The sequence below is a fragment of the Macadamia integrifolia genome, chromosome 12 (genome assembly GCF_013358625.1).
Source record: "Macadamia integrifolia cultivar HAES 741 chromosome 12, SCU_Mint_v3, whole genome shotgun sequence".
NCBI classification, from domain to species: domain Eukaryota; kingdom Viridiplantae; phylum Streptophyta; class Magnoliopsida; order Proteales; family Proteaceae; genus Macadamia; species Macadamia integrifolia.
The window spans coordinates 7469768-7482460 of NC_056568.1; the positions used below are offsets into that span (position 1 = coordinate 7469768).

The 12693-nt window shown below is 39.0% G+C and overlaps 1 protein-coding gene across 1 annotated transcript; it reads right to left on the reverse strand.

The window, feature by feature from the left end:
• Positions 1-8048: 8048 nt before the first annotated feature.
• LOC122057129 (indole-3-pyruvate monooxygenase YUCCA6-like) lies at positions 8049-11717 on the reverse strand. Its single transcript, XM_042619130.1, has 3 exons — positions 10480-11717; positions 9072-9443; positions 8049-8912 (listed from the first exon to the last, which is right to left on the reverse strand). The coding sequence occupies exons 1-3, from the start codon at positions 11161-11163 to the stop codon at positions 8688-8690; spliced, it is 1281 nt and encodes a 426-aa protein (XP_042475064.1). The 5' UTR covers positions 11164-11717; the 3' UTR covers positions 8049-8687.
• Positions 11718-12693: the final 976 nt, after the last annotated feature.

Genomic DNA, 12693 nt, shown 5'->3' on the forward strand with positions numbered 1-12693 from the left:
TTACATTTTTGCAACCTAGAAGAATTGCAAGATTTAATTAGAGCTGCAATCAACTTAGAAGAGTTGCATTTCAGCCCCATATCTGTTCATATTCATCCCTTTGTAATTTCAGGATATGTCCGATGCATATGCCTCTACTTCAAGCAAATTTTCAGAAAGCCTATACTGTTTTTTTGAAAGTGAATTTGCCAATAAAATTATAGATCCATTAATCTTGAACTTTTGATCTTGGAATCATTCTAATCTAATTTATATTTAATTTATACTAATTTTAATGAGGTTGCATGTTTCTGGAAATTTCTGTATCCAAATTGAACATTCTTTGAAGCTTGGTTTATTTACTCTTGATCTGAGTTTGACAACTCCTTTGAGGGAGGGTTGCATCACATGATTTTTATTTTTTTTTCTTTTTAGTAATTGTGCCACCTGCTTCCCCACGTCTCTATCTAGCTCCAATCCGGGTCTTGCATAAAAGAAAAAAATCATATGAATATAATAGATGATAATTATTTGTCCAAATATTTATGAACTACACAAAAAAATCATGGACTATGTAAAGATACTACCGTTGTTGGAAAATAGATCCCATAGCTAGCCTTGGTTGCATGAAATATTCCTTGTCCCTATAGTTTTGTTTCTTCTCAAACCTTTGTATTTTTAAGATTTTTTTTTTCCCCTTGACACTTTGGCATCTATTCTCCATAGTTAAATAAAGATTCATTTTGATGGGGGAATCCCAAGAAATATGAGAGAGAGAACATCGTGTCACGTGCTTATTTCTTACTGACGTGTTTTCTTTCCAACCATACTTGATAATAGAGATGACTTTACCCATAACCATATAATTGTGTGGCCAACCAAGGCATCTATAGGTAACGTCAACATTTGATAGAGGAGACGTCTTCATCTCCCCCACAACTGGTGAGATAGATGAAACGTGAAAGTCATATCAGGAATTTAGGATCCAGCATGGCACGGGTCCCAACTAAAGAGTAATATTATTAGATCTCCAAATCCCAAGTCAAAATATTCGCAATATTGAATGGTTGAGAGACTTGAGACAGTTTCATAAAAAATTTCACTCCCTCGGAATGTTTTATTTATTATACTCATATTTCTTGTGAAGTTTAAAAATACAATTGCACACTTCTAATGTTGTAGATTTTATCAATCATATTCTGATCATGAGTGGTCAATCGTTAAGTGATGATACATGATGTATAATTAAATTTTAAATCCCAAAATACCCCTAGTCAAATGTAGATTACAACATTGCCCTTTCTATAATCTTCATCTCCTTGAAGAAAAATTCTACTCGAGTGGGATTTTAGGGTCAAGTAAATCGCTGCACCATTGGAGGATTTCACTGGCGACCAAATTATAGTGAGTCATCACGCCCCTTTCTTCTCTATCATTGTCTCCGTCTCCGTCTCTCTCACGGTCACTAAAAGATTCCAGCGGACATCAATCCCTGCTCCCTTCCTCTTCTCTATTGCTCTTGCAGTGAGAAGGGAACAATCCCTCTCCGTTTGTTTCCGGCTTTAGAGGGCGATTGCAGCGGGAGATTACAGGGTTTGCGTACTCTGCAGCATGGGAGAGCATAGTGGTGCTAGGTAGCAGAGAAGAGTTGGAGGCGTGCGACATGACGAACCCAATCCGTATGTACACCTATGGCCTTGATAGCATAACCCTTGACGGCGTTGGCTCTCGCTTCTTCGTTAGTGGCCACCTTGAGAGTTGCAGGAAGGGTCTCAAGTTGAACGTATATGTGTTGCCGCAACAACCAACCTAGATGAAGATGAACCCCCTTACCACCACCATCTCTTCTCACGAGCATCTGGATGCCATCGCCATCGGACCCACCTCCGTAGTGGTCCCACTTCCAACGGCAGCTCCTCTGCCATTGCTTGTGCTTGGCTTACTCTGCTTCTTGCATATCTTGTAATTTCATTATAAGAGGGCTTCATTAGCTAGAGACTCACTATGGATAGAGAGATTGAGAAGAGGGATTGCAGATTTGCCTTTGGCTCTTTCTAATAAGCATTTGTTACTGTGGGGATTAGGGATTTTAAGGGTGGGTTTTACATATCAGGTATGGAATATAGGTTAAAGTAGGAAAAAAAAACTCATATGGGGTTATACATGACATTTAATATATGACTCTAACAGTGTTACCACTATATGGTACTATTGTAATTTTAAACTTCACAGGGGATGAAAATATAATAAATAAAACATTCAGGGGAGGTGAGTGAAATTTCCTCTCAAATCTACTATATACTACCTAGCTTTTTTTTTTTTTTTTTTCTTAATTTGTAAAAAAAACTATATACTCTTGCCTAGCTGATACATATTGGTACTAACTACTAACTAGTCCTTTTAAGGATTTTTTTTTTGATAAAGTCCTTTTAAGGAATTAACAACACATTAGAACAGAGAATAAAAATTTAAAAAAAGAACACTATCTCCTAATTTACTTTACACTCACACACATGGGAATGTGGAACCAAGTTGTGAAAAGATGTCTATTCCTAGGCTCCAATTCCCCATGTGCATGGATGTAGAGAACGCTAAGAGGTATTTTTTTTTTCTAACAAAAAAAAAAAAAAATCACAAAACACAAAACACAACGGTTTTACATGGTTCATCCAAAATGGGGCAATGCCCACGGCCAAACAATAAGCCAGAACTTCCACTTTTCTAATGAAAGAATTACAGACACCTCCTTACGAGATTAAAAAAAATGGCTGCTACCTAGGTACAATCCAAGCTCTTTTTCGCTAGAAGATTCAAGATATATTAAAAAGAAAAAATATGATACAAGGAGGAAAAATGAGAACCAAAATGGACTTAGGAAGGAAACTTAAAGCGAGAGACCCACCTTCGACATTGCCATTAGCAGAAAAAACACTCTAAGAAAAGTAGCCTAACAAAGAAAATAAAAGATACTGTTACATGAAAGGGGACCACAAACTCACTAGATCCGAAACTTCAAACTTAGCTTCCGATTTAGCCAAAAAAATCTGTAATCAAGTTGACCTCCCGATGACAGTGAGAAATCTTTCATTCAATAGAGTCCAAGAATGGCAAAAGGTTCTTTCATCTTTGAAACACAAGTCGTGGAACACACCCTCGGGAAAGGAGGATCACCACCGCCACAGAATCATATTCTATCCATAAGTCTTTTCTCAGAGCTTTAAAACTGTTGGCATGAATAAAAGAGAGACCCACCTTGGCACCTACCCAATCCACAACAATGGTAATCTGTTGATCCAATATGGAAACAACAGAGAGGTGACCTATGCCTTGCTTCCAGAGAACCCATAAATTTGTGTGTTTATCCAAGTGGTGATGATGAATAAAATCAGCCGTATATCCCAACTTATTGACCATGAGAAAAAGAAACTTATTAGGTTGCACCATTGGCTCAGCTACACATACAACATCAGGAGAATGCTCCCGCAGTATAGACTTTAAGGCCTTAATACCAGCAGCCTTCCGCACTCCTCTAGTATTCCAGAGTAGGACTTTCATTGGAGATGAATTAATCCAGAACCTTGTCAGACTTGTTGGTTGACCAGCCTTTTTTTGTTTTTCTTCCCTCCTTTCGGAGCACTAGCAACACCTTTCTCTCAAGCGGTAATTGTAGTGTTGATAGTCTCAACCTCCTGGAAGTTCAAAGCTACTCAACCATTAGCAATTTCAGTAATTGGGAAATTGAAAATTTGGGAATCTCCTTCATTGCGTAGGGATCGAACAGTGCAGCAACTCGCGAGGTCTGATCCACAACACCACCCCTTCCTCTAACAGTTGCTTCTCTCCTTGGAAAGCTAGGCATCATAGTAGGGGCATTCTGAACGTCCTCTTCAGTCTCTAATGGGTCGGGGCTTCCAGGTTTAGAATCCGTCCCAGATCCACTTTCAGAGCCAACTATCTTGGGCATGTGGACTTTCCAAAAAAGTGGGATCGGGATTGATTGGCAAAGAATTCAAAACAATTTGAATTCCTTCCAATTTAGGAAGATCCTGATTGGAAGATAAGGAACATATGGAAGGCTAATTGCCATTAGCAGCAGTTGCCACATTTGGGACTCTCTCCTCAATTTGAACCTCCAATGAGTTAACTCGCTCCGGGTCAACTCCATCTTCTACATAGACCGCCTCGGTATACCTGAGTTGTCCATGGCTGCTTGCTTTTCATCATCCTGCTTCATGGTCCTACAATCTCCAACACTATGCCCCAGCCTTTTACAATATCCACAACGCGTAATGCCATATTCGTACAACACTTTCTACTTGAAACCAAAGATATTGGTTGTACCAGGCTCCATCCTCTCTACCTAAACCTCCTCAATTCACGATGCCGTTTCAGTAGCATCAACTTCTACACGAACACGTGCAAAATATCCCATCAGACCTTGCTTGGTGTGACGATCCAAAGCAACGGGACTGCCAATCTCTTTCACAATTGAGAGTAAGACATTCTCATGCCAATATTCCAATGGGAGATCCGGAAAGTGGATCCAAACTAGCTTGGTCCAGGTCTGCTTCTCATGAATGTTAAAATCTGGCCTCCAGTGTTGGAATCGGATTAACTGATGACCAATCTTCATCGGGGTCCTCCTCCACACAACAACCTTGTCTCCTTCACAGCTAAATTGGAAAATGACATATCCTTTTCCCAGAGGATGCATCACTACTTCCTGACTCAAGTTCCATTTTTCTGCAGCCTCTTGTCGCAGAGCATCTAAAGAGATCAACTTGAAATTGACCCTTCCAATAAGAGAAAACTTGAAAACTTGTCTCTTGGAGTTAGATTGAGGAATCATGATTCACCTTATGTTATTTGCTTGGATTGGTTCTGGGAGAGAATCAATCGCTGACCATGAAGCATTCCCCACAACTTTGGCATAAGATCTCTTAGGGCCAGATCCCCCCTCTCCCCTTGCGTTAGTCTCAAGTTGGACAAGTCCTTGATCAAGAGCCTCTGTTGCACCGCCATCATTCTCCACCTCTCTACCTTCTTGAGCCATCCTCTCGACTGAAAGTAACTCTTTCAACATTGTCAATCAGGTACAATCCAAGCTCGTAGTCAAAGAAATGAAATAATTCACCTTCCCACTTGGGTTCACAAATACTGTCCTAAGTTTTTGTAATTTCAAAAATACACTTCGAGATTCTATTTCTTTGACTAGGAGCGTGGTTGTAGCTATAGAACTTAAGACGTAAAATGATATAGAGAAACCTTAATTCCTTGAAAATACAAAACTACCCCTAGAACGAAAGTCTCCAAAAAAAATTGAACAGTACTTTCGGGATTAGATTGAGATTAAGTTCCGCCAGTAATAGTCTTTTACCTATTTTTGTTTAGGGAAATTTTTGTTTAATTATTTATTTCTTAGGAATACTATTTCATGGATACCATCACTCCATTTCAGACTGATCTGACTTGGACCAGTCTAATTAAAATCAGGAAAGATGGTCCAAAGTTATATTAATCTGATGGTTAGGATCATCAATTTTTGGACCACTTGCAATAAAAGCACTGATGCCATCTACCAATTGGATGGTTCAGATCCACAAAGCCCAGAAAAAAACAAAAAAAAAAAAAAGTCATAGACCATACGGCTGTCCCTCACTCCTTCGGTCTTTATAACCATAGGACCTCTTCTTACTGTCTACTTCATAAGCCCTCTGTGGTTGTGATCACTAAGAAGATATGAATTACACTGAGAGGAAGCTTATCTAAACAAGAAACCAAAGGAGAAGACTGCATCTGTAGTAATGGTCCCATATTTTCACGAGTTGATCAATGATCTTTGTGGGACATATTGGAAGAAGGCTTTAGCTAAATATTAGTTGTTGTGGAGTCATGTTATGTCTTACAATTTAGTACTATTGGCAAAAGGAAGGAAAAAAAAGAAATAGAGACTTCAAAGAGATACATGAAAGCTAGGGGTATGGGAGTAGTTGGGGGGTCATGTTACATATATATTTCTTACTTTTTAAGTGTGATTGCCCACGAGAAAGAAAGAAAGAAAGAAAGAAAGAAAGGAGTAAGAGAAAAGCTGGGGGGGGGGGTTTTAATGGTTGGTAAAGCCAGAAGGGACCCAATAGGAATGGTCACTAGGGATCAAAATGGGCCAAAACAATTATTGGTGGCCCCATCTCTGCTTGCCGTAAATAGAGATTTCAGAAGAAGACCCTTTGATGTTGATAGTCTCTGAGTACTCAATGCTCTCTCTCTCTTTCTCCACATCTATCTATCTAGCTATCATTTTTATCATCTAGGAGTCATGGTGTCTTTATTCTCAAGCCATTGATTCGATTTGTATGTGCTTGTTCTCATCAACCCTGTTCGGTCGGAATAAATCCCACCACGTACAAATCTTGAAACTGCAACCAACCCCTCTTGTGCCATGATTCTCAATGCTAGCTCGTCTATGTTTCCCCACACATAAATACACACAGTATACCTCCACAGTTAAATATTCTCCATTAATAAAAGAACGTACCTAGTGCACGAGGCTCTAGTCAGTGTAAGGTCTAGGGCCCAGGGAAGTCAAATGTATACAGTCTTACCTTCACTTTATGAAGAAGTTGTTTCTTGACTCGAACCCATAACCACTAGATACAATCGAGCAATCTTACCATTGATATGACAAAAGTATTAATTGGATTCTACACTTTTGATAGGGCTTGTGGATTAATTTTATATATTATTTAAAAAATATTTTTAACCAAAATAGTGGATTAAGAAGTTTTAATCTTAATTTTTTGCTCTTTTAAGATAGAAGAAAGAATGCTACCCGATACTTTTGCGCATGCCCAGATACATGGGGAAGTGGAGCTGGGGCATGGGCAACTTTTCATAGCCTGGTTCCACTTTCCCATGTGTGTAGGCGTGCACAACACTATTAGGTTGTTTTCTTTTTTCCTTTACAATTTTTTTTTTTCAAATGAAGATTAATTCTATCATTTACATAAATACTGCATTAAACATTATAACAAATAACTTTCAACTTTTTGAGAATCCTTTTTTGCCTTTGCATTAAATAATATATAAAATAATTTTTAGGAATAAAACAAAAAGGTAATTAAAAGAAAATTACATGTTTTTAATTCACCAACTTAGTGACGGCAAATAATTCCACCCTTATCTAAACCATGTATATATAATATGTGAAAGTACATATAAAATTTCCTTAATAGATGTCATCAAGGAAGAAAGTGACGATGCCAATACCGACGGAGTTGAGAAAAAGGGAGGAGGGGGAGAACATTAAAAAATAATTAACTCGAGTGAGTCAACTCCACTATGTTAGTGAACGAAAGTAGAAACAATAAAACAATACATTAACATTATTCCATTTGGACCTCTCATAATCAAATCATAAGCTTTGTTGCCTTTATTTCTCCACCAATTTATTTTACTTCTTGCAGAGAAGCTTTTAATTTGTTTGTGAGAATGTGCTTTCCCATTCAAGAAAGCATTGTGTTTATAATGAAAATCCTATTCCATATCAAATAAATTTTAACAAAGCTGCCACTTAAATGTTAACATGGTAAAGGACTTGGCTATACTAAAGCAAGTGGATGAAATCATAGGGTAAAAATAGATAATGAATAAGTCATGAGGGTTTTTAAAATATGAAATGTACATCCATGCTACAATAAAATTAAGGTTGAGGGATTCTATTGGAGTATGACATTTGTAAAATAAGGAGAGTAAATGAGTAAGAGGAAGTAATGATGGATGGTTTAGTGTTTTACACAAACTTTTATCTTATAAAAAAATAATCTGTTATTTTCTTAAATATCACAAGGTATCTATTCTATCCCAGTCTATTCCTATCACTAAAAGATATGGTTTAGATTAGTCATATGTCAAATTTTAGAGTTTAATTCAATCAAAGACCACGTTTTTTATTGGCACGATCCTCTGCATATAATGCGTGTATACCATCACTCTAGACATTAGAGTGCACTGATTTTTGAAAACACCTCCTTCCATTGTTACATGAATAACCACAAAAAATAAAAAGAAAGTAAACCGAGAAAAAGAAGGATGTCAATCCATTCAATGGAGAATCAGTAATACAGGGTTAAGTAATTTACTGTAATAAGACCAAAACAAAACATTACATTTCTATACCCTCACCAGGATCAACAAGACCAGTCCTCTCTCTCGCTCTCTCAAATGCAGTTAAAAAACCTTTCCCCAAAACCTAAAGCCAAAAACAATGAAGTCTTTCATCAGAGAAATATTGACAATGTACAAGATGTACAGTATAGTGTAGTCAGAGACCCCACCATCAGGCAACAACATTAAATCATCTTCTTCCATTCTCAAATTCTATTTCCAAAGGTTCTCTCTCCCCCACCTCTCTCTAGTGGTCTAGATTCTGGATTCTGGAGTCGAGGAGAGGATTTTTGATTTTGGAATCACAGGTAGGATCCAAGCAGCTCTTGAGCTTCATGTGACCCAATTTGCTCTCTTTTCCTGAAAGAGAGAAGGTGCCACCAACTTTCTTTCCTTTCTATCTTTTTAAAACTTGGAAGGACTGGCACAACCACCAATGAGATTGATAAATCCTCGTCCCTCAAAAGAGAGAAGGATTAGCTCCGTCAGTAATGGAAAAAAAAAAAAAAAAAAAAAAGGGAGAGAAAGAAAAGGAGTGATCATGATCATGATTGTGGTGATGGTCGAAGAGAAGGAGCAACAGCAGTGAGATGCTTGGACTCTGCTTTCCAACAGCATTCGATGTCTTGGGCTATCTTCCTGGCATCCATAGAAGCACCCAGCAATCCACGTTTAGTGAACCCCACTGTGTATAGTCCACACTCCCCTTTCCATCCGTTCGGAAATGGCTTCTTAGGGTATCCATCTTCCTCCGAAAACAAATCTCTCTCCTGTTCACCATAGTATACATAGATTTCAATAAACCCCATCTCTAGATCGAGTTAGATCTTCCCCTCCCTCCGCCCCCACTCTTTTATAAAGCCATTTAGAATCTATTCCAAGTAAAAGTTAAACCAGAGAGAGAGAGAGGAGGAGAGAGAGATGGGTACCTTTAACCACGTAGGAACGTTGCTTTTGTAACCAGTTGCAAAGATAATGGCGTCGAAATCCTCAACCTTGCCATCAACAAACTCAGCTGAGTAACGGGTTAGTCGCTTTATGGCTCTGCAAATCTTGATTTCGCCGGATTTGATTTTAGAGAGAGTCCCTACATCCAAGACTGGGGTCTTGCCTGACTTGTTCTTAAGCTCGATGGGTCCGATGGATGGGCGGTAGAGGCCTAATCGTGAAGTATCGCCGAGGATTAGGCGAGAGACAAAGAGTAAGAATCGATCGACGATGCGTACAGGGAACCACTTGAGTAACCACATGGATAGCCCGAAAGTTGATCTTCCCAGCATCTCTCGTGGCAAGACATGTACCTGCAACCCCAAAAAAGAGATCCTCACTCAGTCCTCACTCCTCACTCCTCTGTGTTAAAAAAGCTTTCATTAAAAGACTCTCCAAAAAAGTAAAGACTCATCACCAATAAAGATGATGGATCGGTTATGATGGGACGAAAGTGTGTTGAGGCTTTGGATAGAGAAAGAGAAGAGAGAAAAGGGCTGAGACCCAGTCACCAGTGACAGTGAGTCCCCCACTATACCTCTCCATTAATTACTGTTCTTCTTCTTCTTCTTCTTCTTCTTCTGCCTCTTCTCTGCAGGGGAAGGAAGCTATGGGAAATATAAAATATGGGATAAAGAAAATTCCAATTGCGCATGCGGACTAATCCCTAGAAAGTGAAAGAACAGATGGTTTTTTTTTTAATAAAGACAAAACAATTACAATTAAATAATAATGGAGGAGAGGAGTTCTTATTTTTTTTTATTTTCTTGGGAATAAAGTGTTGGAACTATCAGTCACTTCCACAGTACCACTGTACAGTGTCAAACATTTTTTTCTATTCAGAACTACAGAGGAGAATGAAGAACCCTTTTTGAAGATCACATCTGGAATCTGATAGCCGCGTGTGGATGAAAGTTGCAGAGAAAATATATAAAAAGGAGAAGATAAAGAGGCAACGTGAGGTGTTACTTACTACTGAGAAGATTGTATGAATATTACTTTCAAGTGGTTACATTTCTCAAGATTTGAAATCAAAACCTTAAAAGGGTCTTTTCTGTTTGATTTGTTTCGGAATTTATAGAAAGTCAAAATTCTCCTACTTGGCTTTTGCTTATGTGTTTGGAATTTTTGGAGAGAGACAGAGAGTCAAAAATTTGTAGCTGGGTTTTGCTCATCTCTTCTGAATTATTAGGGCTGGGGGCTACTTATACTGAAATGCGGTTTTACTTGAGAGAAAGAGAGAGAAAGAAAAAGGTAAGCATGTATGTCGTCTCTGACCACAAGAGAAGGGCGAGCGGTTTTGCTTGAGAGAAAGAGAGAGAAAGAAAAAGTAAGCATGTATGTACTTACTGCGTCTCTGACCACAAGAGAAGGGCGAGCATTATGGTTGCAGAGGTCGAAACAGACTTCCATCCCTGAATTCCCACTGCCAACCACCAGAATTCTCTTGCCGTCAAAAGTCTGACCGTTCTTATATTGACTGGTGTGTACTTTAGGACCATTAAACTGAGTAATCCCTTCAATCTCCGGCACCACTGCCTCTGCATTCTCTCCGGTAGCCACCACCAACCACCGGCAGACATACTCTGTCTCCTCCTCCTTCAAACCCATAGTCTTGACCCTCCAAAACCCAAGGCTGTGATCATACTCTGCGTTCTTCACAGTCTCGTTGAACACGGGCTTCAAATCAAACAACTTGGCATAGGATTCCAAGTAATCCAAGAACTGCTCTTTGGTTGGATAAGTAGCGAAACCGGCAGGGAATGGCATAAGGGGAAGCTCACAGAATTGTTTGGGGAGATGGAGACAAAGTCGGTCATAAGTCTTGAGCTGCCAAAGAGAAGCTATACATCTTTCCCTCTCGAGGATCAAACTTGGTACTCCTCTCTCCTTGAGACAAGCAGCCGTGGCCAAACCAGATGGGCCGGCACCGACAATGACCGGACCGGGCACCCACACACGTCTATTCTTCTTCTTCTTCTTGCCGAGGTGGTCATGAACCATTTTTCCTTCTATTTCTCTCCAAGACTCCATGAGCGCCAGATAGAAATTAGAAATTAAAGATAGAGAGAGAGAGAGAGAGAGAGAGAGGAAGGGTTCCCAAAAAAACAAATAACTGGTTTTGTAACTTGGGTAGTTTCAGTTTCAGACTATATCTGAAGAAGAGTCATACATATATATATATACATATATAGAAACAGGAAAAGGAGGAGAGCCCCATGTATGAAGTAGTAGTTGCTGATGAGGATGATGAAGATACAAGACAGAAGAACTTATAAGCACTACTGCTTCTATAAATGAGATTATGGCGGATCTTAATAAGGGTACTTATCTCTTATCTAAAATTAAGAAGCAGAGAAAGAGGTTAATTAGGCTGAGGAATAGGGAAATTCCCTTAATTTGTGGAGTTGGATTTAGACTTAAGAGGGCTTTATCCACTTACTGGAATAGATCTCCAATGGAGGAGAAAACGGAGTAAGAGCCGGAGCTTCGGCACCTAAACCAACTACAACAGTAGAGGAAAAATGGAACAATGGAACGGTGAGAGAGAGAGAGAGTTGAGAGTGATGTATGTATTCCTTTGGTCACTATTGTATTGAATTGAATTCAATATATATATATATATATATATTTATATATATAAGCTCAGGGCAAGGCGAAGTGGTAAAGATTGTCTAGTGGGACATCTCTCTATTAATGATTCCTATTAACGAGCAACAACAACTTCTTCTTCTCTCTCTCTCTCTCTCTCTCCACCCCATTGAAACGTCACTCAATCTGTCATGAGTGAGAGAGAGAGAGAGAGAGAGAGAGAGAGAGAGAGAGGAATTCCTTATCGGGCAGAGTTCTTTCTCCTTGTTATTTCTTATATATCCTAAGATGTTCCAACTTCTCACTTCAAGGATGAAGTGAACATGAGAGTAGAATCTGATTGCTTTACGCAGCAATGCAAATGGGGTTATGGGTGATATGAAATTGGAGATTCGGAGATTGGAATTGATTGGGATAAGGGATCAACAGATTCAAAAATTGACTAGAGATGCAGCTTCTAACCTTATTGATCCCTTCCTGCCCCAACAGAGTCCCTAACCATCCGATTGGATTGCAGAGCCACCCATTAATTTGGACTGTCCAATGAAATGAGTGGATTTTTTTTTTTTTTTTGGGGGGGGGGGGGGTGGTGTTAAAGGAGATGGGTGGCCTTAAATGGCCCACATGAAGGCATAGACAGAAGGAATTTTTGGGGTGCTGACATGGATACAAGTTGATATATTACTTGATGACCCTTCTTATAATTATAAGGGTTTTGATCATGAAAAGAGTATTGTCCAAACATCTGGGGGGTTCTACAGTTGTGATGCTTATAAGAACTTATTCACCCTCTTTTTAATGACTACCCTTCAAGGGTGAATTCTATCCCAGTCTCAATAAGTAACATAAGAATTAAGTTATGGTAACTCTAGTGTGTTGTTGAGGATGGAAAAATTGCTGAGGTTCTACGTGAACAATGAAGGTGTGACTTGTGGCAAAAAAAATTTGAGCATAAACTTAGCTGTCAATTGA